Source organism: Excalfactoria chinensis, chromosome 3 (assembly GCF_039878825.1).
Source record: "Excalfactoria chinensis isolate bCotChi1 chromosome 3, bCotChi1.hap2, whole genome shotgun sequence".
Lineage (NCBI taxonomy): Eukaryota > Metazoa > Chordata > Aves > Galliformes > Phasianidae > Excalfactoria > Excalfactoria chinensis.
In genome coordinates this window covers 49,135,433-49,162,383 of record NC_092827.1, presented here as the reverse complement: position 1 = coordinate 49,162,383, position 26,951 = coordinate 49,135,433, and the positions used below count along the sequence as shown (strand labels likewise).

Genomic DNA, 26,951 nt, shown 5'->3' with positions numbered 1-26,951 from the left:
ATACTTATCCTGAACCTCACACACCTCGTTAAAAGAAAGAACAATATGTTCAGCACATTATAAAATATTTTTAATACTAAATAGACAACAGACAAGTAGAAGTTAACTATTCCAATATCAATGCTGATTTTATTTTTTTCTCACTGGTTAGTCAGAACCCATCAAGAATTGCTGCATTTGTCCTAATTAATGGCCCATTTTCAGAGAGGCTTTTTAATTAACAGCTGACATTTAAGCAGCACTACAATATGCTGTGCAATTATCACCTGGCCTACTTCTGTGTGATTCAAATGCTCTTGGAGAAAAAGGCACAATGCCTGTTTTAATGAAATTTCATAGAACGCAGTGGAGAGAGACAACTGAGAAAATGAGGAAATAGAGTTGGATTGTCAGATGGGCTTAGAGTGGCCTTTCCCAGTACAATTTATGTGGTCCACTGGATTGGTTGCCCCTCAGAGATGCTCTCACATCTCCCAGCTTGGCCCGGGGCACGTATTTCTAATACACTTTGACTCCTCAAATTCTTTGTGTCATATCTACCATGGAGTAAAACAACACAACTGAGCCCATTTGATAGCTTGGTGTTGCTAAAGCAAGACAGACTTCTGAAATTTCCTCTGTCTTTATTCCACTTGTTGGCATTCCTGAGGTTCGCCTTCCAGCAACTCAGTCTGGTTCAATTCATTAGCCATGGGGACAAAACAAAAACAAATTGTACTAGAGAAGTTCTACTGCTTGTGGATGAGCTCAGCTGGTTGTGTAGCCACCCTCCCTCCGTGGAAGAAGGAGAAAGAAGCATAGGACCACCACCGCTATTGCAGGGACAGAGTGCTCATTTTAAGCTGCACTGTAAATTGAGCTATGTTGTAAAATAAGACCTTGTGCAGGAGGGTAGAACGTACACGAACATATTTTTGTATTGTATACACTTTGTTCCAGAACATGAGTGTCCAGCCAAATGATGGGGCTGGTATCAGGGAAGGGTGTGAACAGGTGGCAGGGGTCTCCTGGCTCTATGGCAGCAGTCACACCTAGCCCACTCCTGCAGCGCTGAGCTGCAATCAGAGGACTCCAGGGAGCAATAACTTGCATCATCCTGCCTCTTTAAACTGCCCTGTATTGCACGCAAGAACTTAAAGGAGGCATTAAGGTTTAAGTACATCGATATTTGCTGGGTCACTGAGAGACTGAGCAAAAACTGAGCTACGGCCATGCTGAACCTCTTCCCTGCTCTCTGGCCTGATGAATATTTGATTATGCTACAGCAAGAGAAATAGCTTTTGCACGGGTGCCTGGCTAACCCAGAGCACACAGTGGCCTGGTGATCAGAGAAATGAGCCTGTTCTCCTGGCCAGAAGAAGGCCTTTGACACTGAATCAACACATAAGTGGAATGGTAGGGAGCTACCCGGGAAGAGATGATCCCTTTGTACACATGTCCAGTAGAAGCATCTTAGTTGGGAAACAACGCCAGCTGTGAGTGTTCATGGCTTTGGTTCATGGCAGGGACAGGCTAACACACAAGTGACTGATAAGGTTACAGTCCTGAGGTATGCACAGTGACTGCGCTGTCCCCAACCAGCCCTGATCCAACGAAATCAAACCAAATTTAACTTGGCATGCAGAGCTGCGTTTAGAAAGCCGCGACAGCTCAGGGGTATTTCAGAGATCTGCGGTGGGGACAGGAGAGACAGCTGGGGTGGCAGTCTCGTTAGCCAGCCTGATATAAACTCTCCTTGTGAACTGAGGCTGCCAGGCACCAATGGGATTTGGGAGCCTCAAGGGTTGGGCAGCTAATCAACAAGGAGAAAGAGAGTATCATGATTTCAGATTTAGAAATTCAAATTTGAGAAAGATTTGCAAAATACAATGTGGGCATCCAAGCTATTATTGTGGATCTAGTCTTTGAAGTGTATGCTAGGCCACAGGCCTTTTATTCCTCCAAACAAAGTAGATGATGTTTTCATCCCAAACATTACAGTTAAGGGGACTATTTAAAAATTGACCATGAGGTCATGTGTCGGTTAGTATCCAATAATTCCCGAGATGTCATTGGTTTGTTCAATGACTCTGAAAGGAGCTTGTAAAAATAGTTCCATGGAGGCTCTGAATATATTGGAATTCAATATTTCAGTCTGACAGCCTTGAGTCTAAGAGCGTGGCTTTGTTCTTTCAGCCACTACACAGCCATCAGCTATAATGGAGCTGCGTTGGGGTCAGTGATGGGAAACAAGAACATACTCAATAATTCAGGTGATGACCTGACTTTCCTATGGCTTAGCAATACAAGGAGAAAGTGTCTCCAGAATTAGTAGGATTTTTTGAGTGAGAATGAGAAACTGCAGGATTGTTTGTATTTTTTAATTTTTATTTATTTATTTTTTTCCTCCTTATTGCAAAATGAAGCAGACAGGAACTGGTATTACTGTCCTGCTGGTGGAATTTTCAACTTGTAAGGAATCAAAAGAGGATCTTCTTAGTCTGCTTTTCTACAGTCTTCATTCCACAGTCATAATATATCCTTTTCCAACCATGACAATATACAAGAATGAGACAAACTATGAAAATTAAGGTCAGGCTTGTGCTCCTCTCTACAAGCACTGCTAGGTGGCAATATGCTCCCTAGAAAACCACCAGCTTCCATCCAGGCTGCTCTGCCTTGCTCAGGACAACCTGGGCATTGCTTCTTCCAGGCGGAGAAGGCTCTGGATGAGGGCATGCTGAGGGCTGTTTCCTTCCCACAGATGTCTAATCTGGGACTAAGGATTATAAAAAAGAAATGCAGGACCGAATCCTGCTGGAAAAATATCCCCTCCACGAATAGGAGGGGAAAAAATCTTTACACTGAATGAAGAGGCAAGCTCGCCTAGAGCAGTATTTGTGTACTGGGAATGCCGTAACAAGGAAATGAATCCCTCTGCTGTATGAAGATACTGCCACTCCGGACTGGAATATTTCATATTCCTTCGGGATTCTCTTAACAATGGAAAATTAAAAGCATCTGTTCAGAGCGCAAAGATTTTGTTTCTTCTAAATGTATGTCTAATTGAAATACTTTGCATGTTTAATCACAGTATCTAATCAACTAGACCAACTATTGGACATTTGTATTGACAGATAGGTTGAAAAACAGCTTTAATAAAGGCAGAGAAGCATTTCCAAGCGTTTTTTTTTTTTTTTTTCATCCATGCTACTAGTAAGTGACTCATCTCACACACGTATATTAATAATAAAGGCCTGCTGGTATCCACATATCGCTTTGAATGCACCCGATCTGCGTTAGAACCCGCATTTACGTTCCTGGGTCTGCTTCCCTCAGGAGGGGAGCTCACTGCGCTTCCCTCTAATATTACAGTGCGGTCGGAGCTCTGTGGGCTGACTCCGTCGAGCCGGGGCCATCCTTCAGCGGGGTCACCCAGCGACTAGCACACAACTTGCCCTGCCTAGCGTTCGTCAGCCGCCATTATCTCCCCCTGGGGCTGCCCTGAAGTGCACCGCGGCCCAGCAGCCCTTGGTTCCGCTGTGCGGGCTCCAAGGGCGCGGCGCCGGTTCCCGGAGGGGCCACTTTCCCCGCCGCACCGCCCGCTCGCCCGTCCGGCAGAGGGAAGGGCGTAGTGCGGCCGGGCCGTACCGAGGGCAGGTCAGTGCCCGTCTCTTCTCGGGCAGCACTGCGCGGTTGTGGGGCGAGCAGGTGCCGGGTTCGGGGCGGCTGCTGAGGCCGGCCGTGAGGGAGGAGCAGCTCCCAGCGGCGCCGCAGCCCGGCGGCGGGCCGGGCGGAAAGAACATGGGCGCAGGCCGGGAGCGCTTCTCGTTAGTGGGCCGGTCCGAGCGGCAGACGGCATCTCTGCCTGAAGTCTGCGCTGGTTAGGGTTGGGGTCCCGCCGCTTGCTCAGGCCCCATCCGGCACTGCTCAGCACGGCACTGGGGTGCAGGGCTTCCTTTCCTCCCTTCGCTGTTGGTTTTATAGGAAGAAAAACATACCCGCGCCAGAATTGCTTGCTTTGATCAGCTGAAGCGCTGCCGTGATTTGCAGCTAGAATTAATTCACCTTCATGCTTTCAATGGTTTAGAGTATGGTGACTGAAAACCTGCTTGTGGTAGTTTCTATGCCTGTGGAGCACTGCGTCTGTTCATCTAGCGGTGTCCAAAGCTCACTGGTGGACTTTGAGCTTTGTGTGAACTTGAAATCTGTGTTCTGGCAGTGCTACACGGGGTTCTTTGTTAATGGAGGCAAATAGAACCCCTTTGCCTCCAGAGATTAGAAATATAGTGTCTGTATGCTTTTCACAGAAGGAGAGGGGTTCTTGCTCTCACTCTTTACTGTGAAATTTAGTCTTAACCTGTGATCAGACTGAAATGCTATATGTGTAATACCATGTATTTGTGGAAGGGATTCTTTTATTAGCTGTTTCGTATCCTTGAAGGCCATTATTTTTCACTGAACCTCGGATAGATGTGATTGGTTTACTAAATCTTAAAAGTAATTGAAACCTGATTAAAAGAGAATATAATTGCTTAGGAATGGAGGGACAGTTCAAGTCTAAACCTTAGCCTGCAGGGACCATTAAAAATATAATACTGCGCAGAGAACAAATAACTTGAAACTCACAACAACTTGTTGTCCCTAAAATTGAGCTGTTCAGTAACAGAGGAAAAACAAGGGGATCAAGAAGCAGAAAGAGAGAACAGTAAGAGATCGTGTAAAAGAAAAGAGGCATAAGGGATAAGCCAGGCCAGAACTGAAACCATAGGCAATTTAACTTGTGATGTTAAAAGGCTTTTTCCAAAATGTATTTTGTGTACATGATTTGAAGCAGCTTCAGTTAGTTTGGACATCTCACTTGTTCTCTCAGCTTCTGGAAAGGTACACGTTGTTTTTGTGGCTGACATGGGGGAACTGGGAGACCTGAATCCATTGTTCTTTTCTCAGTGATAATATAATGGCTAAAAAAGCCCATCTTTTATAGGCTATTTCTGAAGCACAATCTTAGAGGAATTACAAAGCTCCTTAAGGATCTTCACACTGAACTGAAGGGATTTTTGAACCTGCCTAATTTGTCTAGCATGTAGGTACCAAAGACAATGAGAGCTAGAATGCCTTGAGGAGGGTATGAGACTTCAGTAGCTGCTGTTGGCTTTAGTAAGAGTTCCCACTTTGTCTAGAAATGTCATAATGAGGTACTTTTCTCTTCTTGGGGATGTAGAATATCCCAAGATTTTTTTCTGTTTGTATGTTATGTTTTGTTGGTAGGATTTATGCTGCTGCTTCCATAACCTGCTCAAGATCTGCTTGCTGCTTTCTCCCAGGAGAATTAAGCCAGCTGGAGAGGTTACTGTCTTCAGCTTGCCTCAGCTGATAATGGGAAGAACCTGTCAGGTAAGGTGCTCAAGTAAACCTGACCATGCATTGCTGAAGGAAAGAAGCATAGTGTATGTTCAGATGAGGTAGACAGGGAATCAGTAACCTTCAGGTGAGGAGTTGTGATAACAGTGGGAGCAGTGGTCTGTTCAGACAGTGCTGGGCTGATACATCCCACCTTTACCTCCTTGCATCTAAAGCCAGCGTTCTCTGACTTCTTTTCACTGTCAGGCCCGTGCCCTTGTTTTGATTTTCATCTGTTCTGGCCCTCTTGAATCTTGCAGTTTCTCAATTCTGTTCCTCTATTCAGCACTGGTTATTTACCTTTTGTTTTCCCCAAAACACTCACCAACCACTATCCTTGATTTCAGTCAGTTGATGTTTATGATTATCACTCTTTTTGTACATGTGAACTATTGTCATGCTTTGATTATATTTTTCCTTCACTCTCCTCTTTTGTCTGCTTTCATGCTGTAGAGGCCGTTGTGCTGGTCCTCAGCGCTGGGTCACCACTTGTTTTCTTTTGTTAGCCAGTCCCTATGAGAAGCTGGTGAAGCATCCAGCAGTCACGCTCACTGTACCCTGGTACAGATACCTTCCACGCTATCTGGTGACGCATGCGCACATTGAGCCATGAGTCATCTCACAATCATCTTCAGTTTACCTCTCTGTCTCTTTCTCTATGCCCCTTTTTTGCATTTCTGTGCTTGTTACTGAAATTACAACTGTTGGAGGTCTTGTTGAGTTCTGTGTGTCTTGAACTGCCTTTTAAGTGTTTGGTAGTGTTGCATAAGTGCCTTTATAAGCTCTTTTGTTATGCTGTTTAAATATTTTCTTTCTCTCTAGATTTCTTTTGTGGATTTTGTACATTATATTCCTTTCTTTTCTGCTATATTATATCTCAGGATACCTTTATCCAAGACAAAATATTCAGCTGATGTCTTTTTGCAGGTGACACGTAGGTCTGTATCTGTTCTTCACACCCATCATCTCCTGCCCCCAAGAATGGGCATCTTTATTCCTCTGGTCTCCCACAGGTGCCTGGTGAGCTCTGCATGGTGAAAACACATCCCTGCAAACTTTCATCCCATTTTCTTTTTTTCTGATTTGTGTCGGTAATTCAGGCACTGTTTTTGAGTTGGAGTTTCCCCTGCTTCATTTTTTAACGTGCCTATTATTTTTGTGTAGCTGCTCTATGATGCATGCAGCTTAAGTTCTCACCTGGGCTCCCAACATCCAGGTCTCTGGTTTGTCTTAGTTCACAGGATTGTAGGGGTTGGAAGGGACCTCCAGAAGTCATCTGGTCCAACCCTTTTAAAGCAGGTTCTCTACAGCAGGTTACCTAAGAAATCGTTAAGGCGAATATCTCCAGAGAATGACACTCCACAGCTTCTCTGTCACCATCATAGGAAAGTTATTCCTTGTATTCTTCCTGTGTTCCAGTTTGTGCCCATTGCCCCTTATTTTGTTGCTGGGCACCACCAAAAAGAGCCTGGCCCCATCCAAGTAACTCCCACCCTTTTGATTTTTATAAGTGTTGATAGGGTTCCCTCTCAGCCTTCTCTCCAGGCTGAACAATCCCAGGTCTCTGAGCCTCTCCTCGTAAGTGCTCCAGGCTACTCATCATCTTTGTGGCCCTCAGCTGGACTCTCTGAAGTTCACTGTCTAGAACTGGGGAGCCCAGAACTGGACACAGTGCTCCAGATGTGGCCTCACCAGGGCAGAAAAGAGGGAGAGGATCACCTCCCTCAGCCATCTGGCCACACTCTTTTTAATGCACTCCAGGAAACCATTGGCTTCATGGCCACAAGGGCACACTACTGGCTCATGGCCATCTGTTGTCCACTAGGACACCCAGATCCTTCTCTGAAGAGCTCCTTTCCAGCAGGTCAGCCCCTAACCTGTACTGATGCATATAGTTGTTCCTCCCCAGATGTAGGACTCTGCACTTCCCCCTGCTGAACCTCATATATATATATATATTTTTTTTTTTTTTCCACCCATCCCTCCAGTCTGTCCAGGTCTTGCTGAACAGCAACACAGTCTTCTAGTCTATCAGCTACTCCTTCCAGTTTCGTATCCTCAGCAAACTTAATGAGGGTGCATTCTGTCTCTTCACTCAGGTCACTGATGAAGTTGTTCTGTTCATCTGAGAGTTTGTTAGGTATATCCCCTACCCACTACTCTGGCCAGCCAAATTCATACTCTCTGGAAATTGCAGCGCTGACTGAGGTTGCTATTTGAGATAGTGTGTTCTTAGAGAAAAACTGGCTTTTAGGATAGAACAGTGATACTTTCAAGGACAAAAATACTTGCTTGAGTGTTGGGGCTCATTATTTTCTCAGCGAATCTGCTCAATTAGGGAATGTATATGATTTATTTATGGTAATATTTTTTATTAACATCATGAGAGCTGAATTTTAACTAAGCATTTACTGGAGGTTTTCAGAAAGCCTCTGATATATATGATATTTATATATATATGTTATAAATTCTTGCACATAAAATAGAAAATGCGTGTCTGTATAAGTATGTATAACTTCTTTACATTGTATATCATTTCTATGATACTGAATTTTGAGTTTCAGCAATGTGTTTGTAATAATCCATGATCTTCCAGTCCATGGTTAAGTGTATTAAAAGTCATTTAAGTACTATCTGGGATTTAAACTGTTGCTTTATGTGACAGATGCAACAACCAGTTACTAATGCAGCTGCAGGTTGTGGAATGTGTAACTCTTGTTATCCATCCTGGTGGCTTGTCTGTTCATTGTTATCATTGATATGTTAATACTCTAGTAGTTTTTACAAACAGAAAGTTGGTAATTGTCCATAGTGTACTGTGTTGTCAGAAGGTTGATCCTTGTAAAATCACACATAAATTGTGTGTGCTGCAGATGTTAATGGATATAGCATGCCTGACTTCCTAAAATTAGGCGAAGACTTCATTTCTGTAAGTGTATCTAGATAGACAATTATATTAAACTGACAATTTTAGTATAGTAAATGTATGTTGTTTTGTTCTGTGGCATTGTGCTTGTTAGTACAATTTACCCTTGCGCTCCTTCATTTGCACTACAAAAAGTCCATTTGAGTCACGTTGTTGATTACAAATGGTCCCTACTTAGTGAAATTTTGAATGTTGTTTATCAGAGATCAGCAGAAATTCCTTTAGTTTGAGAGCACTGAAGCTAAAATGTGATGCTTTTCCTGAGCGATTAGCTTTCTCAGACTGAGTTGTTAAAATAATCCTGTATTTATTAGAAAAGTAGTGGGTACTGCCCAGTGCTGTAAGAAATGGATTTAAAAAGAGGAATTCAGTGATAATACCTTGCATGAGTCATTAATCGTGAGTCATGATAAGCATGCAGTAATGTCCAATTTGTTTTTTAATCCAGCCCTTGCTGATGCTCTTTATTACCATAGTGATAATATTAAGGAGCTGTTAATGCATATAACCGCACAGTTTAAAATGACAGACTTGCTATTTTTTTGGTGGAATAAAATTTCCATATCTTAAGTCTGCTTTGCTTTCTAATTTCTTGGATGTGTAAAGTCTAGGTAGTATAGAAGTGATCAAACAATTATAAATTGCCAGGGTTAAGTGCAGGCTTTTTCCACCTTCTTAATTTTTTTGTTCTATTTTTGTTGTTGTTTGAAGCCGATCATTGTGGTTTCCCAAATAATTAAATCTAGTCTTTCCTCTGTGAAGGATTGGGGAAGATTTGTATTCATTAAAATTGGAAATTGGAAACTAATGTGTTGAGTTCAGCCTAGTACAAACTAGTTTCCATCAGGAGCCTGCGCCCATCCGTGTTCTTAGTGTTTGTTCTCTCTGGTGTAAAAACTAGTGGCTGGGTGGGAGTCTTACTGCATGAATGCGTATGTTGAAGATGGAAGTCTTAGAGCAACACTTTATTTTCAGTGCTTTATGTGGACTGCCATAAATCAAAGCTGAGTGAATTAATGGAGCTTGTCACATTATTCCCTTACGTGCTTGATTTATTTATTTATTTACTGTTCTGGCACCTTGTTATGTGAAATAAGTGAGAACATGGAAGGTTGTTTCTCTCCTGAGAACCAGAACATAAAAAGAAGAATGTGGCTAAGAAATTGGCTTTGGTATCCTGTTTTCACTCTCAAATAAGAATTTTAGAGAAATGATTTTAGAAGCTGTGAAATGATGGCTGAAGTGTTGCAGATATTAGGATGTGTGTAGATACAGAGCAGGAGGTTGAGGTTAATTGTGGAGTAACTCATCTTGTATTCAATCCGATTTTATCTTTGTTACATTTTAATTAGCTTTATTAGCTTGTACATGAGTATGCAGAAGTTGATCACAACAAATTAAAACCTTGAATTTCATAAGGAGCTTGGATGAGACTTCAGAGAGTCTTATCAGATGTTAAACAGTGATTCCTTTACCTGCTCCCATGTATATGATGTTATAATATATAGCTTTGTATACGCCTTACCAGTGTATTTGTGAGACAGCAATGTAGCAGAACCAGTATGAATCTGTTGGCATAGGTGGCTCAAAGAATTTCCCCCCTGTATAATGTATGCTGTTCTGCATCCTGTTATGTGGCTGTGTGCAGATTCCTGCTCTGTTCAGGTGGGGATTACATTTGCCCTAACAGAAGCATTTTCTCACTTTATTATCCAGTGATACAAGCTAGTTGTGCATCTAACTGGATTATTTAATTCTTTCATTCTAAAATACTAAATTAAATGTGTGTATTTAACATGTATGTGCTTGTACATGTATATAATAATGTTCTCAACAATTTCAGACTATTATTAGCTGTGAGGTGACCTGGGCACAACACAGAGTATATCTTTCCTGAAATTCCGTCTCTATTTTTGCTTTGGTTCACCTTAGAATTCACAGGGGCTGCTTGCCAGTTCCAGAAGAATCTTGTTTATGCCAAATATGACTAACAGTCAGAGGTGGTCTTTTCACAGCTCTCCAAAAATTGAGCATGCACCATGTTTTGTGAACAGTTATATGAATCAAAAAGGGACCAGAGGTAAAGACAGGGCTCGTCTAGCAATACAGCAAACCTTTTTGTGTGTCCTGTGAAGGTTCTTTTACTTCCTACTCTGAGTGGCTTCTAAGAGCACGCTTTCTTTTTCAGACCAACTTTTCAGTTTACAATTTACCCAACTTCTTTCAAATTGCTTGTATATCACTTTTTCCATTAGGATGCTTTCCAAGTGAATAAAGGAGAATCAAACACAAGAATAATGCTTTATGACATCCTTTTTATTTTCTTGTCTGTGTGTTCATGATTGGTGGATCCTGTTTGGCAGACCTGACTTTGTTCTGTGACGAGGTGACCTGCTTAGTGGATGAAGGTGAGGCTGTCAATGTGGTCTACCTGGACTTCAGTAAAGCCTTTTACACTGTCCTCCACAATAATAGTTGGTCTCTTCTCACTGGTGACAGGGCAAGGAGAAATGGCCTCAGGTTGCACCAGGGGAGGTTTTGGTTGGATATCAGGAAACACTTCTTTACAGGAAAGGTTGTTAAGCGCTGGAATAGGCTCCCCAGGAGGGTCGTTGAGTCACTATCCCTGGATGTGTTTAAAAACTGTTTGGATGTGGTGCTCAGGGACATGATTTAGTGGAGGGTTATTAGTTAGGGTAGGATGGTTAGGTTGTGGTTGGACTAGATGATCTTTAAGGTCTTTTCCAACCTGAGCAATTCTTTGATTCTGTGTGGTTACTTACTAGAGTGGAGATAATGGAGGAATGTGCCATGGATGTACTGGTAGATACAGACTACCAACGTTATGTAGCTGTGTAGGAAGCAAGTAAAATGTAAGTTTTTTAGACTCTGTGTGACATCACCTTGATGTTAGTTTCTGCTGTGCCTCTTTCTGTCAGAGGACTAAACTGGATCTCAAAGGAAAATTGTTTGTTTGTTGTTTTTTTTTTTAGTTTCTTTCCAGAAATGGCAGTTTTCCAATGGAAAAACTTATTTCTGACTACAAAGGGAAGGATACTACAGCAGAGAAGGGCATCACTGTATAATGGTGCTCATGACTATGACGAAGAATTGATAAAGAAGAAACTTCAGCAGTTTGCTGGTGGATCCATCAATCTTTCCAAAGAACACAGTGGCATTGGAATACTTACCTTGAACAACTCCCGGCTAATGAATGCCTTCACAGGTATTAATTAATTGATGAGGATGCTGGTGGTTTGTCGCAAAAAACAAAGTGAAAAGCCGTGTCTTAGCATTCTTTAGTTAAAAGAAGAAATGTTTGATTTTTAACCAGAGGTGTAGTAAATGTCCACTGTTCCGTGTGGTAGCTTTGCCCTGTACATCATAAATACGAGAAGTTTGCAATGATGCAAGAAATGTCTTGCAGAACCTGCCTCTCTTTTTTGCAGTGGAGATGATTCTGCTGCTGTGCTCTTTCTTATTTCTCATTTCATTTTGCCTCTAGTGCTTTGGAAACATAAGGTATTTTTACAGAGAAGGGAAGATATGATGTTCTTTCTATATCATCTACAAACACATCTACAAGTTTGTACTGTTTTTCACCTAAAATCTTATCTCTAATTTAGGCTTCTGCAGTTAGGTCTTTGTCTTGCATCTAAAATACTAATGAATTGTTAATGAAAGATCAGATGAGTTGCATATTCTCAGCTGCTGAAGATGGGGAGACTTCTTAAGCATATGCTTTTACACTAGATAAAACTTAGCTATCAAAACTATTGGTGTCATCTTGTTAATTCTTTTTTTTTCTTTTTTTTTTTTTCTTGCCCAGTTCTGTTTCTTTGCTGTCAGCAAATAAGTTTGCAACCCACCAGCAAAGTGCAGAGCTGTTTACATGGTGAATGTCAATCTGCTCCTTCTAGTGATGATTGTTAGCTGAAAGGAATAAAACCTGACAAAACAGCAGAATCTGTGGTAATTCGCCTAGATATCTCTGCAGTTATTCTTTTGTTTCTTCTTAAAAGCTCTTCTATAAAATCATTGTCTGACTTGAGAAGATGCAGCTAAAAGAACTAGCACAGAGATTATCCTTTTGAATAACTCCCTGTCACCATGCGTGTTATTATACAATCACAATTATACTGTTTGCTCTTTTTCTACAGGTTGTTTTTTTTTCCTTATTTTAGACTTAAAATAGATCTGTGCAAGGTACAGACTGTGGGCTGTGTGTTCGTAGCTTACTTGTTGTGGTAGTTGAAAGGAGCATGAGAAATAAGTGGTAATAGAGAAAAGACAGAAAAATCCCAGTCTGCTATGGAGATCAGGTGTGATATAGGACAAGTTGCTTAGACTAAATTTAAAACTGTGTTCTTTGTTTTCTGCTTGTTTGACGTGAGAGTCTCGGAACTGATTTGTAGAAGTGTTAATCAGTCACAACTGCTATTTAAGCCACTGGTAGCTATGTTTTGACTATGGTGGATGCTATATAATGTTAATGTTCTAAAATCACATCACACATCTCAAGTCAGACAGCCAAAATTAGCTGATATTTTGTTGCTCAGTTAGTGCTCTGTAATGTAATCTCTCTTCATGTGATTACTTTGAAAATAAATTATTAGTATACACCAATAGCTTATATGTTCTAGTAGTGAACGAGGAGCTTTAAAAACAGAGGAGGAAGTAAATAGTTGTGTTTTTGTTGTGAATCCAGATTAGAAAAAGAGCCTGGGACTAGGCATTACTGTTTTATCATAGTATGTAGAACCTTGTATAGAGCAGTATTTCATTTTGCTCTTGTGGAAATTTGCTCTGGGAGATCTTACACTGGTGGTTTAGGAAATTACTGCTTCTTTCTACTGTGTGCCTCTGCTAGAGATTTTTGCTGTTACAGCAAGGAGTGCAGAAGCAAAGTCATTCTGGCCCCTTGGACACTGCGAGTGATGATATAGCATATTAATGTACATTGCTCTTCATTTCATTTTAACATTATTGTCTGTTAGCTGTAGATACTGAGGAACTAGTAAGCAATTTATCATTTTCTGTTTGCTGTGTATTGAGTAATACCCTTCAGGAGAAGTATGAAAAGGAATAGGATGAGCAAACCTTAAACTACCCCAATAAGACCTGGCTGTCTTCATTTGCCAGAGCCTGTAAAGTACACTACCTAAATAAAATATTGTTGATGTTGCGTTTCAGAGCTTCTTTAAAGTGGAAGATGTGAATTTATGATACATGCATACTTCCTTTAGAAAGATGCAAAACATCGTTAAACTATTGAGAGAAATTCTATTTGCCAGTCATTTGTTTTACACAGCAGCTTTTTATCTCAAAGGGGAATTATATTTATTCTAAGCTTGAGCAACACATCAAACTGAAAATAGAACAGAATTATTGGCAAATTGCTAATGGGCGGTGTGGAGGTTGTTATGCCTTTTTTCTCTTCTTAATTGGAATCTGATAGCTACCTGTTTGAAATGGTTTCTTTGGAAACAAGTGTTAATAATGTCAGTTCAAGACTAGTGGAACCAATTTTAGCAGCCCAACTTCTTTCTGAACTCAAGTTGAACTTTATTGAAGAAAGGAGGAAGCTAGCCTGCATGAACTAGATAATAACGGTGATGAAGTCAATTCTAGAAAATAAATCCAAAGTAGTTATTGTTAGATTATGATTAAAATACAAACAAGTGATTTATTACAAGTAGATTTAGTGCTGTGAGGAGGATGAACTTAATATTATCGCATAATGAAGGACTAAGACTGGCAGAACGAGGATTTTCTTTGGTATCGTCCTCACCATTGAATCAGATAAACCGGGCAATGTCTGTTGGTGAAATAATAGAAACAACAGTAATTGTCAGTGTACATAGTAATGGAAGAGGTCATCTCCCTGGAGGGGAAGCAGTTGCTGACCTTTGTCTCTAGTCTCCCCTGCTATTGCATGCAACTGCCTGATACAGTTCTTTATTCGTGTATTTAATTTTTCAGTGTTAACTGAAAAACTAGATATTTGATTCATAATACTCTGTGGAAAGACTCAGTAGCTTACTGCTCCGATTATTAAGAGCACCACAGTGATTGTGCTGTATCTTGACTTTGGCAAAGATTTTATAGTCAAAATAAATTTATTATAAGAAAGCTTGAATTATGTGCAAAAAGATAAATCTAAGGAGTTGATACACACCTATTTAAAGAATATTTAATGACCACTTAGTTCTTGACTTCCTCAGGAATGTTTTCAAAAAGTAGCAAGACTAAGGTGGGGGTCCTTTACAGGGTATTATTCATTCTTGACCTGGTGCTGACTTGCTTCCTTTGTAAGGAGCTGCAAGGAAAACAGTCAGGAAGAAAGAATCTTCCACATCAGGATAAATGCTATCAGGCCATTTTAGGACAAGAAAAGATCAGTACATGCAGGCATTGGGTAAAAAAAAACAAACAACCCAAGAGTTGTAGAAGAAAAGAAAAGATTACTTGAGATATTAATCTGAGGCATCAGATCTTTGTCTAAGGAGAGTGGTGCTCAGAGTATCATCAGTCTGTATGTATGTATGTAGTCTGTTTTTTGAAATTAATTTCTGTAAATATTTTGCCTTTGCTGTCTAGGACTAGCTCTAGAAACACAAGTATAGAAATCTATGTCAGGAAGGATTGTGGCCTGTAGATGAAAACCCTTTTGGGTTATGGATGGGAAAGCTGGTGAGGGAGTAATAACGTAATTACCTGTGTGATAGAGATTGGGAAAGTTGTCCTCAGTAGTTGGTCAGTTAGCAACAATTGAACAGGTTTTAATCATATGTTAGTGTGAAGCAGATTAAAAACAGAGATCTGTAACTGGAAGAGAGAGCTTTCTTGCTGGATAATGAATTCTTTTGGATGTCAAATATTAATTCACACTTCAGTGTTATGCAGGAGAAGATGAAAAGAATCACATACATGGACTGATGCAGTAATTGATCAAATTCTATATATAGTTCATGAAGACTGTAGGTGTGGCCAAAAGTTTTTGGAAGTAGAGCCTGCCAATGCAAGTTCAGGCAGCTGCTTTGAGTAGTGCGTAAAAACTGAGTGTTTTCACTGAACAAACAACACTACATCCTGAGCAGCTAGTGGTGAAATCTCTTAATGGTTCTTCAAACTTCTCAGTTCTGCACTTCAGATGTGAGAATTAACAAACTGTCTCATAGCACTGACAATTTTCCACCTTTCATCGTTTTTCTCAATTTCTTTAGAGTAGAAATTAAGTAATCCAAAGAAGTCTGTTTCATAACACTGGAGATTAGCATAGTTATAGCAGTCCGTAGTGTGAGAAAGTTCTTAAACTAATATATGAGAGTGTTATGTTTAAGCTAGAAGTAAAGAGCTGATACTATTCAATCCCTACTTTTGAAGCTCAGGTATAATTTCCAAAGAGAGCTTTCCTAGGCAGGTACCACAGAAGGCATAAAAGAAGTCCTAGAAAGATCTTTTAAAACTGTTCTTTTAAAAGTCATAATTTGCTTCTAGTTTCAAATCTTATTATTTTTGGATGGATGCTTGTCATTAATCTTCAAGATAGTTTGCTCTTCAGCCTTTTTTTTAATATACTTTTGAAAATATTTGCAACTGAATGTGTATAGTGAAATAGCAGTGGTGCTAGAATGAAGAGCTGGTCCAAATAGACATACATGAGTTCAGATGTCCTGAATTCATGCAATTACAAACAACAATAAATGAAGTACAATTTGTGTTTACTTCCTTGCACTTCTTTGCTTTGCTTTGATGAGAGTAATGCAGATTGCAGAATAGTCTTCAGAATTCCAACTGCATTGATAGGTAAAAATAGTCAGTGTTTGTGTGAGGGGAGACAGGAATTTAAAATGATGCTTTCCTTTGTGTTTAAGTCTTTCTTGTATGTAGATATTGAAAAATATAATGTGAAATGCGCTGGTCATAATCATTTTGTTTAAAAAGTGTTGATTTTCCCCTCTTGTAACAGGCACTATGATGCTGGAACTCCAGGAGAGAGTAACTGAATTGGAAGACTGGAAGGATGGCAAAGGCCTTATCATCTGTGGTGCAGGAAACACTTTTTGTTCAGGATCTGATTTGAATGCTGTCAAAGCAATATCCAATTCCCAGGCAAGTAGTAGTAGGAAGACTTGGGAGAAAAAAGAGCTTTCTAGTTTTGAGATCCCTTTCTAATGGAGATGTTTCACTGTGGTTGTGCTGCAATAGTACATACAAGTCACAGGATGGAGCTTTTAATGGTTGAAAAAATACTCGTGGTCTCTTTAATCTACAACTTAAGTAATACAGTAATCAATTCATAACCCTGAATTTCTGTATTAAAATCTTCTTAGCCTTTTTTTTAAAAAAAAAAACAAAAAAGTCTTTTCAGTTTGTCAGAACATGGCATGGTAAACTGACACATAAAAAAGTGTCCTTCAGGAGTTTCACCTTCAAAAAAGCAGCGAGTCATTTCTCATATATTCTCAGGCTGAAAACAAGTTTGAGTAGCATGGCTGCTATTACAAGAAAATTTCGATTTTGTCAGCAGAGTGTCTGGGCCTGGGTAAAAAGAAAGTAGAGATTCTCATCCAGTTGAGCCTTAGCATTGATTGTGTCCAGTTAGAGGAGCTGCGAGTAAGTTGGGGGTTGAAGAGGTAAGGGTTGGATGGCAGGCTTTCACTCATTCCACCTTATCTTGACTACTTTCACATGTGCTTTTTTTTTTTTTTTTATGGGCTCATATATGTTTATTGGCAATTTTTGACTTCATTAGCAGCAAGGAAAGTGGGCCTTTCTGTGATACTCTCACATCCTGATTTGAAATTGTGGTAACTGATCGGCTGGGGCTTTTCTGTGCCCATTTCCAGTTACAGGATTTGATCATACAAATTAGTTATTATCAAATGGTTTAGTAAAAAAATAATTTACCTAGTATTTTTCTTCAAAAATTGCTTCTGTTGATGAAATTAAGCATTATAAAAAAGCCGTGTCTGAAGTATTTCTGGCCTGGTAACATAAATAGGATGCTCCAGCTTTCAAAAGGTACAGTAGACTTTGTTTCACATGCGGAACACCCTGAGAGGTGTAATTTATGGGGCGACCCCCCCTTATAAATACATTTTTTGAGGAATTTTTATTTCCTATGTTTATTAGAACTAGTCATTTTTTAAATAGAAATATATTGGTGATTTTTTTTTATTATTGATCTTTTTTAATCTGAGTTTTTTGTTTGTTTTTTTTTAGCATTGTAGAAGCAGAAAAGGAGGCCACCAAGCATGGGCTTTTTTTTTTTTTTTTATCCTTATCTGCAGTCTAGGCTTTCTTTCAGACTTCTGTGTTGAGTAATTCTCAGCGATTCTGCTTCCATCCTCTATTTGATGTTTAGTATTCTGTCTGTATGTTTATATAAGTTACTCGGAGACACTGCAGTTGGAGATAGGTCTCATGTAAAGATTAGGAGCCTTAGCAGAAATACTGGGCATAAGGAAATATGTTGGTATTACTTACAACTGTGTTGAAAACTTTCTCTGAGAATGTAGATCTCTCCCAAGGACTTAAATAAAAATGCAAGTCATCAGAAAGGATCTAAGAATAGTTAAACCTGATTGCTTTATGTTTCTGTTGGAGAGTTCAAATTATTTATTCTGAAGTGAGTTCCTTCACAATAGCCCACTCCTAAACCATCAGAGAGTTTCATTTGATTTCAGGTTAAAAGAAGATTTAAGTTTTCTGTCCACAAGTGTCTCTAATGTGTTTTGGGTTGTTTTTTTCTGTTTTGTGAGGCTGCTTCAGCCCATAACTTTTAGCAATGACAGGTGATGCACTTGAGTGAGGGCAATCCCAGCCATGAAACCAGACTGAGAAAAGAACTTGAGAGCAGCCCTGACAAGAAGGGCTTAGGGGTCCTGGTAAATGAAAAGCTTTATGTGCGTTTGCAGCCCAGAAGACCAGCAGTATTCTGAGCATCATCAGAAGTGGGGCAGCCAGCAGGGCGAGGGAGGGGATTGTCCTTCTCTACTCTGCCCTTGTGAGACTCCATCTGGAATACTGCACCCAGGCCTGGGGCCCCCTGCACAAGAAAGATGTGGAGCTTTTGGAGAGGGTGCAGAGAAGGGCCGTGACAATGACCGAAGGGCTGGAGCACCTCTCCTATAATGGCAGACAGAGGGATCCGGGCTTGTTCAGTCTGGAGAAGAGAAGACTGCGAGGAGACCTGTTTGTGGCCTTCCAGTATGTAAAAGGATGTTATACACAGGATGGAAATGAAGTTTTTTATATAGGTAGAGAGCAATAGGGCAAGGGGGAATGGTTTTAAACTAAAGGAAGAGAGGCTTAGATTAGATGTCAGGGGGAAATTTTTCACAGTAACCTTAATTTTTTTATAAGGAAGACTTTCAACAAATTATGTTGGCTGAGACTCAAGCTAGCTGAATTTTTTGTTTTTTTCAAGGTGTTTTCTGTTTAGACATTCTTCCATATGATACACAGTGATCTGTCTACTGGTTGATTAAAGGAGGACCTTTATTTTTCTCAGATCAGTCATAACTACATTCATCAAGTTGTCCAGCTCTGGTATTAGTTTTTCTTTATATACATCTCGAATTCTGGTGTTAACTGAAGTGGCCATCTTGAATACAAGAACTCAGCTGCAATGGATTGGAAGTGCCTTTGTCTGCTGAGCTTTTGCAGCTGCATCCTTGTGGTTGTAGTATGGAACCTGTTCAAGTATGTGTTTGAGAACTGATACCGTGAATAACTGTGTGAGTTCTGAACTTCCTGATAAAAAATGTTAAGGCAGCTATAATGGAAGATTGTATTCTTTAATTTGGTGTGGAAATGTTGCTACTGATCTTAGTGGGTGTAGAAGGTGACTGCAGTCAATAGCAAAAGCCTCTGTTTGTAAACCAACAGACTGAATTTTTCAAGCAGGCCTTTAATATAGTGAAGCTGTATGAACTGATTCCTGTGAAGCCACTGTCATGGCAGTTTCTGTCTTCCAGAGGTCTGTCCCTAAAAACAGTGCTATTTGGCTTTGGGCAGAGTAGGTCTTGAGAATATATTAATAAATTAACCATAAATTGGCTGATATCGACCTATTGTTTTGCAAGGCCCAATTCCAAGAGATAACAAAGGTTTTCTATGTCTTTTCTTTCCCTGAGGTATGGGACAGAATTCTTAATTAAGGCAGATTCTTGACAGCTGCTGTCAGTACAGTGATGTTTGTTCTTTTTTCCTCTTGCCATATTTTGAAAGACAAGCTGATACTGTTACCTAATTATTTTTTTAAACTGGATTAAATGGTACATGTGTATCTCAGTTAACATATATACAACCATGTTTATATGGTGTGTTCCTGGTCAACGCTGTATGCCTGGAAAAGAGTGTGTAGAACAGGGAAGGCAGGTAGATAATGATTTTGATTCAGTGTATTTTCTTAGCATCTAGCAATTTTTGACTTAACATTGGAGCTGAAGGTGTTACTTTTGTTCTATCTAGTTGTTCTCGCATGTAGTCTTTGAGAGGCCACAGTGTTGCATCCTGCTGCAAACTCACACAGTTTTAACTGTATATTGTAGGACAAAATATTTGTTGTGAATCTGGCAGAAACCTGCCTTATTTAAAGCTCCTTGCTTCTTGTACTGGAAGAGAAAGAAACAGTTGTTCCCTGAGTTACTATTGTTTGCATGCTGATGTTAGTAAATAAATAAACAACAAAAAACCAAAAATAAGACACAAGGGAGAGGGAATTGATGATCTTCTGTCTTTCTTCTTTCCTCCCCTCTGTTTAGCTGAAATGTTTTTGATCCAAACAATAAAAAAAATTAGTTGCTAAATTTTACCTGGTCTATAATTTTGTGAATTTGAAACAGTATAAAATTTGGAACCATGCATGGTCCTGTATAGAGGTCTAAAGCTCTTTATGGATGCTTGCCTGGGAGAAGCAAAATGAGGAAAGGCTGTAAAATTTCACATCACAGAAACTTGCAATTGTTTTAATAGTGTCTTAATTCTAATTGAAATTCTAATAATTGATTGTGAGTTTTTGTATGTTATCTACTCAATCAATACTAGGCTTTCTTTCGGTGCTTAGTAGGTTTGGGCTGGAATTTGAGCAAGATTAACCAAATTCAAACCGTGTTAGAGTGAATATAATGAATACTCATAACTACTCTGTTTAATTGTGTCACATTAGAATTACTCATCATTTTTAAATTTTCTATTCTTTGTAGGATGGGATGAATATGTGCATGTTTATGCAAAATACCTTAACCAGACTCATGAGGTAATATATTTTCTTTGTGCTTCTTTTAAAGTAATTATAATGGTTGAAATTTGTTTTGGCAGGCTCTTTAATGAGATGTTTAAGCATATAGTTTTGAATCCCAGAGCTTGTATTTGCATATGATATTCAGGTATCTGTAGATTTAATTTAAATCATGACAGTTTCCATTGTTAGACTTTCCAGGGATTGAAACAGGGGGAAGGGATGGGGAGGGAAGCAACCTGTAAGTTTGTATGTGGAGGGGCCAGGAGGTAACTAGAGTTAAGGAAATCAAGGTATTAGAACTATCTGAAGCATACTAGAAGCATCGCTAGAAATCAGTTGTTCTTAACTAACAAGCAGGGCCAGCTTATTACAGCCTACGCAGGTAACATTTATCTAATGTATTTATTTAACCTTCCCACTTCATAAGAAGAACATATTCAGTTCTACCATCTGGTGCTTCTGTTGTTTTTGTTTTTTGTTTTTTTCTTTCCTTCAGATCTAGCTTCTTTTAGGAAATCACATTTCTATTGCATGCGTGTGTGGTAGGTTCAGTATTTTATTATTTTTTTTTTGTCTTCTCAGGGCCCCAGAAAGATAATTATTTTTTGTTTTCAAGTAGTATATATGAGAAAATGTTATGAGCTACTTTATTCTGTAAAACTGCCCTGGAGGCTGATGACTTACTAATACTAATACTGTGTTGTAAGGAATCCTCAGGATCAGAATTAGCATTAATTTGTATAAGTTGGCCTCGATATAATCAAGACTGATGTGGCAAAGTAAGAAAGAAGATGATGTATGAAGATTAAGGACTCACCGCAAGGACCTTGACTTAGAGTGTATTGCGTTGTGTTCCATTTGTGGTGCTGGTGGAGCACTAAATTGCTGTCTGGCCAAATCTGTCTTACAGGGGGTCAGAGAGAGCTGAGGCAAACTATGATCCTGAAGGAAGTGTCTCAGACAGATGAGATGACTCTGGATGTAGGACACTTGGACTTTATCTTCTTGTTCACCATAGACTATAGGAATAATGAGATTTCTTTCTTCCGGCGGGTTCTGTTAAAGTAGAAATAAAACCAAATACACAATTGTGGTTGGGAAGGCTGACTTCTGAATGTATTTTCAACACTGTTCGATGAGTTAAATATTCCTTCCTAGGAAAAAAATGAAACAGTTCTACCAGCATGAAAAGTCTAGGATTGACTAGTTATCTTCGTTTCTTTGGTTACTTAGCATATGCCAAGTCAGTCATTGTTTATTCATATTAATTTCATGAGTAGAGAATAGAAATGGTTTTTCCTATGTACTTTTCCTTCCCTCTGTCCTTTAAATTACCTTGAATGTGATTAAATACAGCATCATCAAAGGTAGCAGATTGTTGTTATCCTCAAAGGACAGTTTTGTCCTCCAAAAAATGTTGTTGGTTGAGATGGTAGCATTGCTGTTTGAAGAAGCTGCTGAGGTTGTTACACTGAATCTCATTATTTTCAGATAACCCAGCTGTGCAGTCCTTATCTACGTCTCTATGTGCTATACTGACTTAGCGTTTAGTCTTGTGTCACTCTACTTGCAGATAATCTGTAGCATATATTTTTCCATTACAAAATACATGATCTGCTTTGCTGTGATTCTGTTCGCTATTTCTGTCTTGCTGCTTCATGAGATCCTGTATTAATTGTGGAATAATTGTTTCAGCGTAAGAGGAATTGGTATTGTGCTGTTTATCTGCAAAGATGTAGTTATTTGAATAAGATGGAACGGTGTATTTTTCTGAGCTAGTCTAAATTCTTATCATTTCTAGAATTTTAACACATGAATTTTTCTCACAAAACTCTCTTGCTTAGGTTGCCGTTGATCAGCATTGCACTAGTCCAAGGAAAGGCACTTGGAGGAGGAGCAGAACTTACCACGGCGTGTGATTTCAGGTAAGATTAACAGTTTGAGAAGTCACCACGTTGCTTTGATGATTTAATGACTGTACCTATGAAATGTAGTAAGGATTAGGTACTGCTTTTTTCTTGGAGTCATGTCTGTGGATTCCAAGGCATTAGGAATTAGGTCAGTAAACTTCAGAGAACTCCATCTTTTCCTATGATAGTACGAAGGAGAGATGTTTCACTGCTGAGTTACACAGTTAGAATCAGTGTGTAAAACAAGAGCAGTGGGGACCTTTAGGAACTATCACTGAACAGTAACACTCACTACAGCCTCTTCATTGCAGCATTATAAATATTTGGTAAAAGGTGACTTGTTAGACAACTGTAGTGTTGGCTGGAATACACCTGAGTCCTTTGCAAATCCACTGAAAGAAGGTGGATCGTGTTATCCCCAGAGAGGAGTTTAAGGAATATGAGCATAATGAAATGAAGTCTTTTGGCTCTCTGAAATATATACTCTACTCTTACTCCAGCTATGTTGTTTGGCATACTGTATAATTATAATCATTGTCAAGTAGCTCTTATTTGCATAAGTGAGCAGCTGCAATTCCTCTGATGTTCTACCATAATTTTCGCAATAACTACAGTTGTTGATCAATTTTCCATTGCTTTCTACCACACTCATCCACTGCAACTAAATAATAGCAATTCAGAAGCAGCAAATGGGGCTTAATTAATAGCAGAAACAAGCTAGGGAAACATACTGTGTTTCTCTACGTTGCTCCTGAATTTGAGGATTTCAGTGCTTGGCAACAAAATCCCGGTTCTTCTGAGGACTGACTGAGTTTCTTTTGAGGAAACTGTCTTGAATCAGGAGATGCCAAAAGAGGAACCTGAGAGCAAATCAGATAAGTTTGTTTTTTATCTTGAATAAACTGGTCAGAGAGAATGAGTGAGTTGTGGCTGCTTTTGATTCTCAATTTTCAACTCAATTTTTTTTTCCACGTGATTCAATCTGTACTGGAGTAGAAATGTGGATCAATTCAATTTTAAAACAGCTGATGTGGTTTAAGATATTACTGGTGTTAATAGACTGTTCTTCCAGGGGCAGTTCTTGTGGTCGTCTTTTATTCTGTTTTCCACCAGCTCGTTTAAAATTGGATTAGGGAGGTCTTACATGAAGTTTGGTGCATTTATTACTGACATAAAGGTAAGGATGAGAAATCATCTTAGTTTATTCCACCTTTTATCTGGAAGAGGATGTTTTCTCAAGATATCCTCAGTCTTGGCTTACGTATGGACTGTTGCAGTATGTCTCTCCATAAGAAGCAAGGTCTTTTTAGGATCATTAACACACTGTTTGTTTTTTAAATTGTTCTCTAGACAAGTGTGAGGTAATGAAAATCCTTTCAGACTTCTTTTTCTGATATGAAAATTAAGAAGATTAATCTTCTGTCACTATAATTATCTCACTTGCCTATTTCTGTAAATCTGAGCAATGTAAAACTATGCATGTGTCAAACCTGTTTGGGCAGGAGAGCTTTTTAGTAGTTTCAGGAAATCGAGACTTTTTTCAGTGTGCCACTGCTGAGTATTTTCTCTTCTGAATCTGTGAAGGCAGCTGGGGGATTCTGCTGCCAAGCAGCGTGTATTGCATTTCTGCTCAGCACTGCAGCCATTTCAGTGAAGTACACAAATGACTGTGATGTTGAACCTTTTACCTGACTCAGTGATGCAATTTTACAAAAAAGTGGAATTAATTCTATGTGTGGAAACCTGAAGCATGTCATGTATTTGCACAGTGCATGAAGTTAAGGAGCGTGGAGTTTACAGATTGGTTTAGGAATTAGAGCAAGACTTGCTTACAGTGAGTTGCTAGGCAATAGACTAATAATTAGGTATGAGGCAGAAAGTTTGACAATGAATCTGTCTGTACAATTAGCAGAACATGGTAATCTCTGAGCATATTAGTATCAGTAGGTTAAAAGCCAATAGCCAGAAAAGCTAATTTTGTGTTTTGAACTGTCCTGTTTTCTATTTCACACTCGTGCTTTTGAGAAATCGGTGTAGTTCTTTTTGATGTTTGTACAGCTGTAAAAGTCTAGATGTACCTCTCTTGGTGAATGGACTTCATTGTACCTGAGTGTGTTTGAAAAATACACTTCCCTGACACTGCCCTTTTTTTTTCTCTAATGCTGTTGTAATCAGGATAGAGACTGCAGTTCCACGTGAGTCCTATGTAAAAGGGAATATCTCCAAGCAGAGAGCAAGAGTATAAAAATGAAAAGTTGCCCACATCTTATACCATTAATGTCAAAATGCTTCATCAATAGAACGGGAAGTATGATTGCCTTTTTTAAAAAGTAAGTTTATCGACTGTAATTTCTTGAGGTGGAACTGATGTGGCACAGTTGAATTACAAGGGACCAATTTCCTTGTTTTTGTTTGTCCTTAGCGGTATTTTACCTCCTAAGAAGCACCAATGATTGAAAGAGGCATTTACTGTCTTTAGGAATGGCATAATAATAGTGTGGCCAGCAGGAGCAGAGGGGTAATCATTCCTCTGTACTCAGCTCTGGTAAGGCCACATCTCAAGTATTGTGTCCAGCTTTGGGCTCTTCACTACAAGAAAGACATCGAAGCCCTGGAATGTGTCCAGAGAAGGGCAACAAAACTTGTGAGGTGTCTGGAGCACAAGTCTTACGAGGAATGGCTCAGGGATCTGGGATTGTTTAGCCTGAAGAAGAGGAGGCTCAGGGGAGACCTCATTGCACTCTACAACTTCCTGAAGGGAGGTTGTGATGAGGAGGAGCTTGGCCTCTTCTGCCAGGCAACAAACAGGACCTGAGGAAATGGCCACAAGTTGTATCAGATGAGGTTTAGACTGGACATAGGAAGGAACTTTTTCTCTCAGAGTGTGGTCAGGCAATGGAATGGCCTGCCTAGGGAGGTGGTGGGCTCGCCATCCCTGGCAGTGTTCAAGAGGCGTCTGCATAGGGAGCTAGGTGGATATGGTTTAGGGGTTCTCTGTAGGTATGGTAAAGGGAAGATGGCTGGACTAGATGATCTTGTAGGTCCTTTCCAACCTTGTGATTCTATGATTCTATAATCAAGCTTTTAACAAGGAGAGGAGCTTATACTGGTGGTAATGCACTGATACCATGTTGGCCTTGCTGTGTTTTATTCAGATGTTTTCTGTATTTTTGTAAAACATGTAAGTGTGCTTCCTAATATTTTAAGGTGATCGGTGTACTCCATTAAACACATAAAAAATGCATTGAAATACACTATTGTTGAATAGCTTCCATTGTGTTCTTGTAATGATTAGCTTATGTACATTTACAAGCATGCATTAAATGTAATTTATACAAAATGACAGGAATACAGGCGCTATAAATGTAGGCCCACTGTGACTGACTTCTCAGCTGTAGGCACTCATCCTTTTATCAGTTTACAGTTCGTTTGTTGCTCCTTTAGAACAAGAAAAAAAACAAACATCAAAATGAAAAAAGAGTGTCTCAGTATTGGCGAGTGCATGATATGAATGGTACAGTGTTACAGGAGGGAACTCGCATATTCACGAGTTCATGCAGAATCCAGGCCAACTTTGCTACACGTGACTCCATAAATAACGTTGCTGCACATTGTCAGGAACAGAATCAGTAGCTAAATTTAAGAACGTGTTCTCACAACTTTAGGTGCTTACTGTATGCCACCAATCACTTGTTTAGCTATGTTGAAGTTCCCTCTCACATTTATGTGTGTGAGTCCGTGTATGTATCCACACATAAAATGCCCTTCGAATCAGTTGGTAATTTTAGAATTTCATTGCAGTTACGCACCACTTCATGTTTTTAGAACCCTGGGAGGTTTCTTTGAATAATTTTCTGATGAATTGTCGGAGCAATGGATTATAGAAGCTAGCTACTATTTTTAATTGGATTTTGAATCTCATGCTTTTACAGTCTTCCACACAAAGGATATTTTATGTATGGTTGTCTACAGTTCGAATTGACCACTGATTTTACTGGAAATATAAGTAACAGAAACATAATATGAATTTGAGGTGAAGTTTTCTTTTTGAAGTCATCTTTTTATAGAGGTTTACTTCATTTTTCTTTCTTTTTTTTTTTTTTTTTCAGAGACCAAACCATCTTATTGTGAATGAATGAGATTTTTGTTTTCAGCATTTACCTTTAAACCACTAACACTAGGCAACCTTATGTCCTTTCTGTATACAGCTATTCTCTGCCATGCAGGAATAATAGAGATAGCCCAGACAGTGGAAAACAAAATAAGACAGATTTTAGGGAATGCAGGATTGGATCCTTGCTAACTCCTGTTGAGATACCAGGCTGTCATTCCACTATGGGGAACCATTCTAGGTTCAAGAAGAATTAGTTTAGGAAGAGTAGAAATGCAAGGAAATCATCTCTTAGGACTGCATCTGTGAAGTGACTCATGCCGAGTGTAGATAAAACAGCCTCCACAATTTGGCACTCCACTGCTGATT

The 26,951-nt window shown here is 39.4% G+C and overlaps 1 protein-coding gene across 7 annotated transcripts in view; it reads left to right on the top strand.

Moving 5' to 3' along the window:
- The first annotated feature begins 3,380 nt into the window (after positions 1-3,380).
- Positions 3,381-26,951, top strand: part of ECHDC1 (ethylmalonyl-CoA decarboxylase 1) — a 36,118-nt gene continuing 12,547 nt past the window's right edge. The window contains exons 1-7 of one of the 7 annotated variants that reach the window (XM_072332581.1): positions 3,381-3,639; positions 5,307-5,376; positions 10,672-10,716; positions 11,302-11,534; positions 16,281-16,423; positions 20,524-20,576; positions 22,406-22,486. In XM_072332581.1, the coding sequence (XP_072188682.1) occupies positions 11,315-11,534; positions 16,281-16,423; positions 20,524-20,576; positions 22,406-22,486 (497 nt within the window). In that variant the 5' untranslated portion in view covers positions 3,381-3,639; positions 5,307-5,376; positions 10,672-10,716; positions 11,302-11,314. Of the gene's footprint in view, positions 3,640-5,250; positions 5,377-10,656; positions 10,717-11,301; positions 11,535-16,280; positions 16,424-20,523; positions 20,577-22,405; positions 22,487-26,951 lie in introns of those variants that run through there. The other 6 variants (XM_072332578.1, XM_072332582.1, XM_072332577.1 and 3 more) reach the window with 6 other exon arrangements.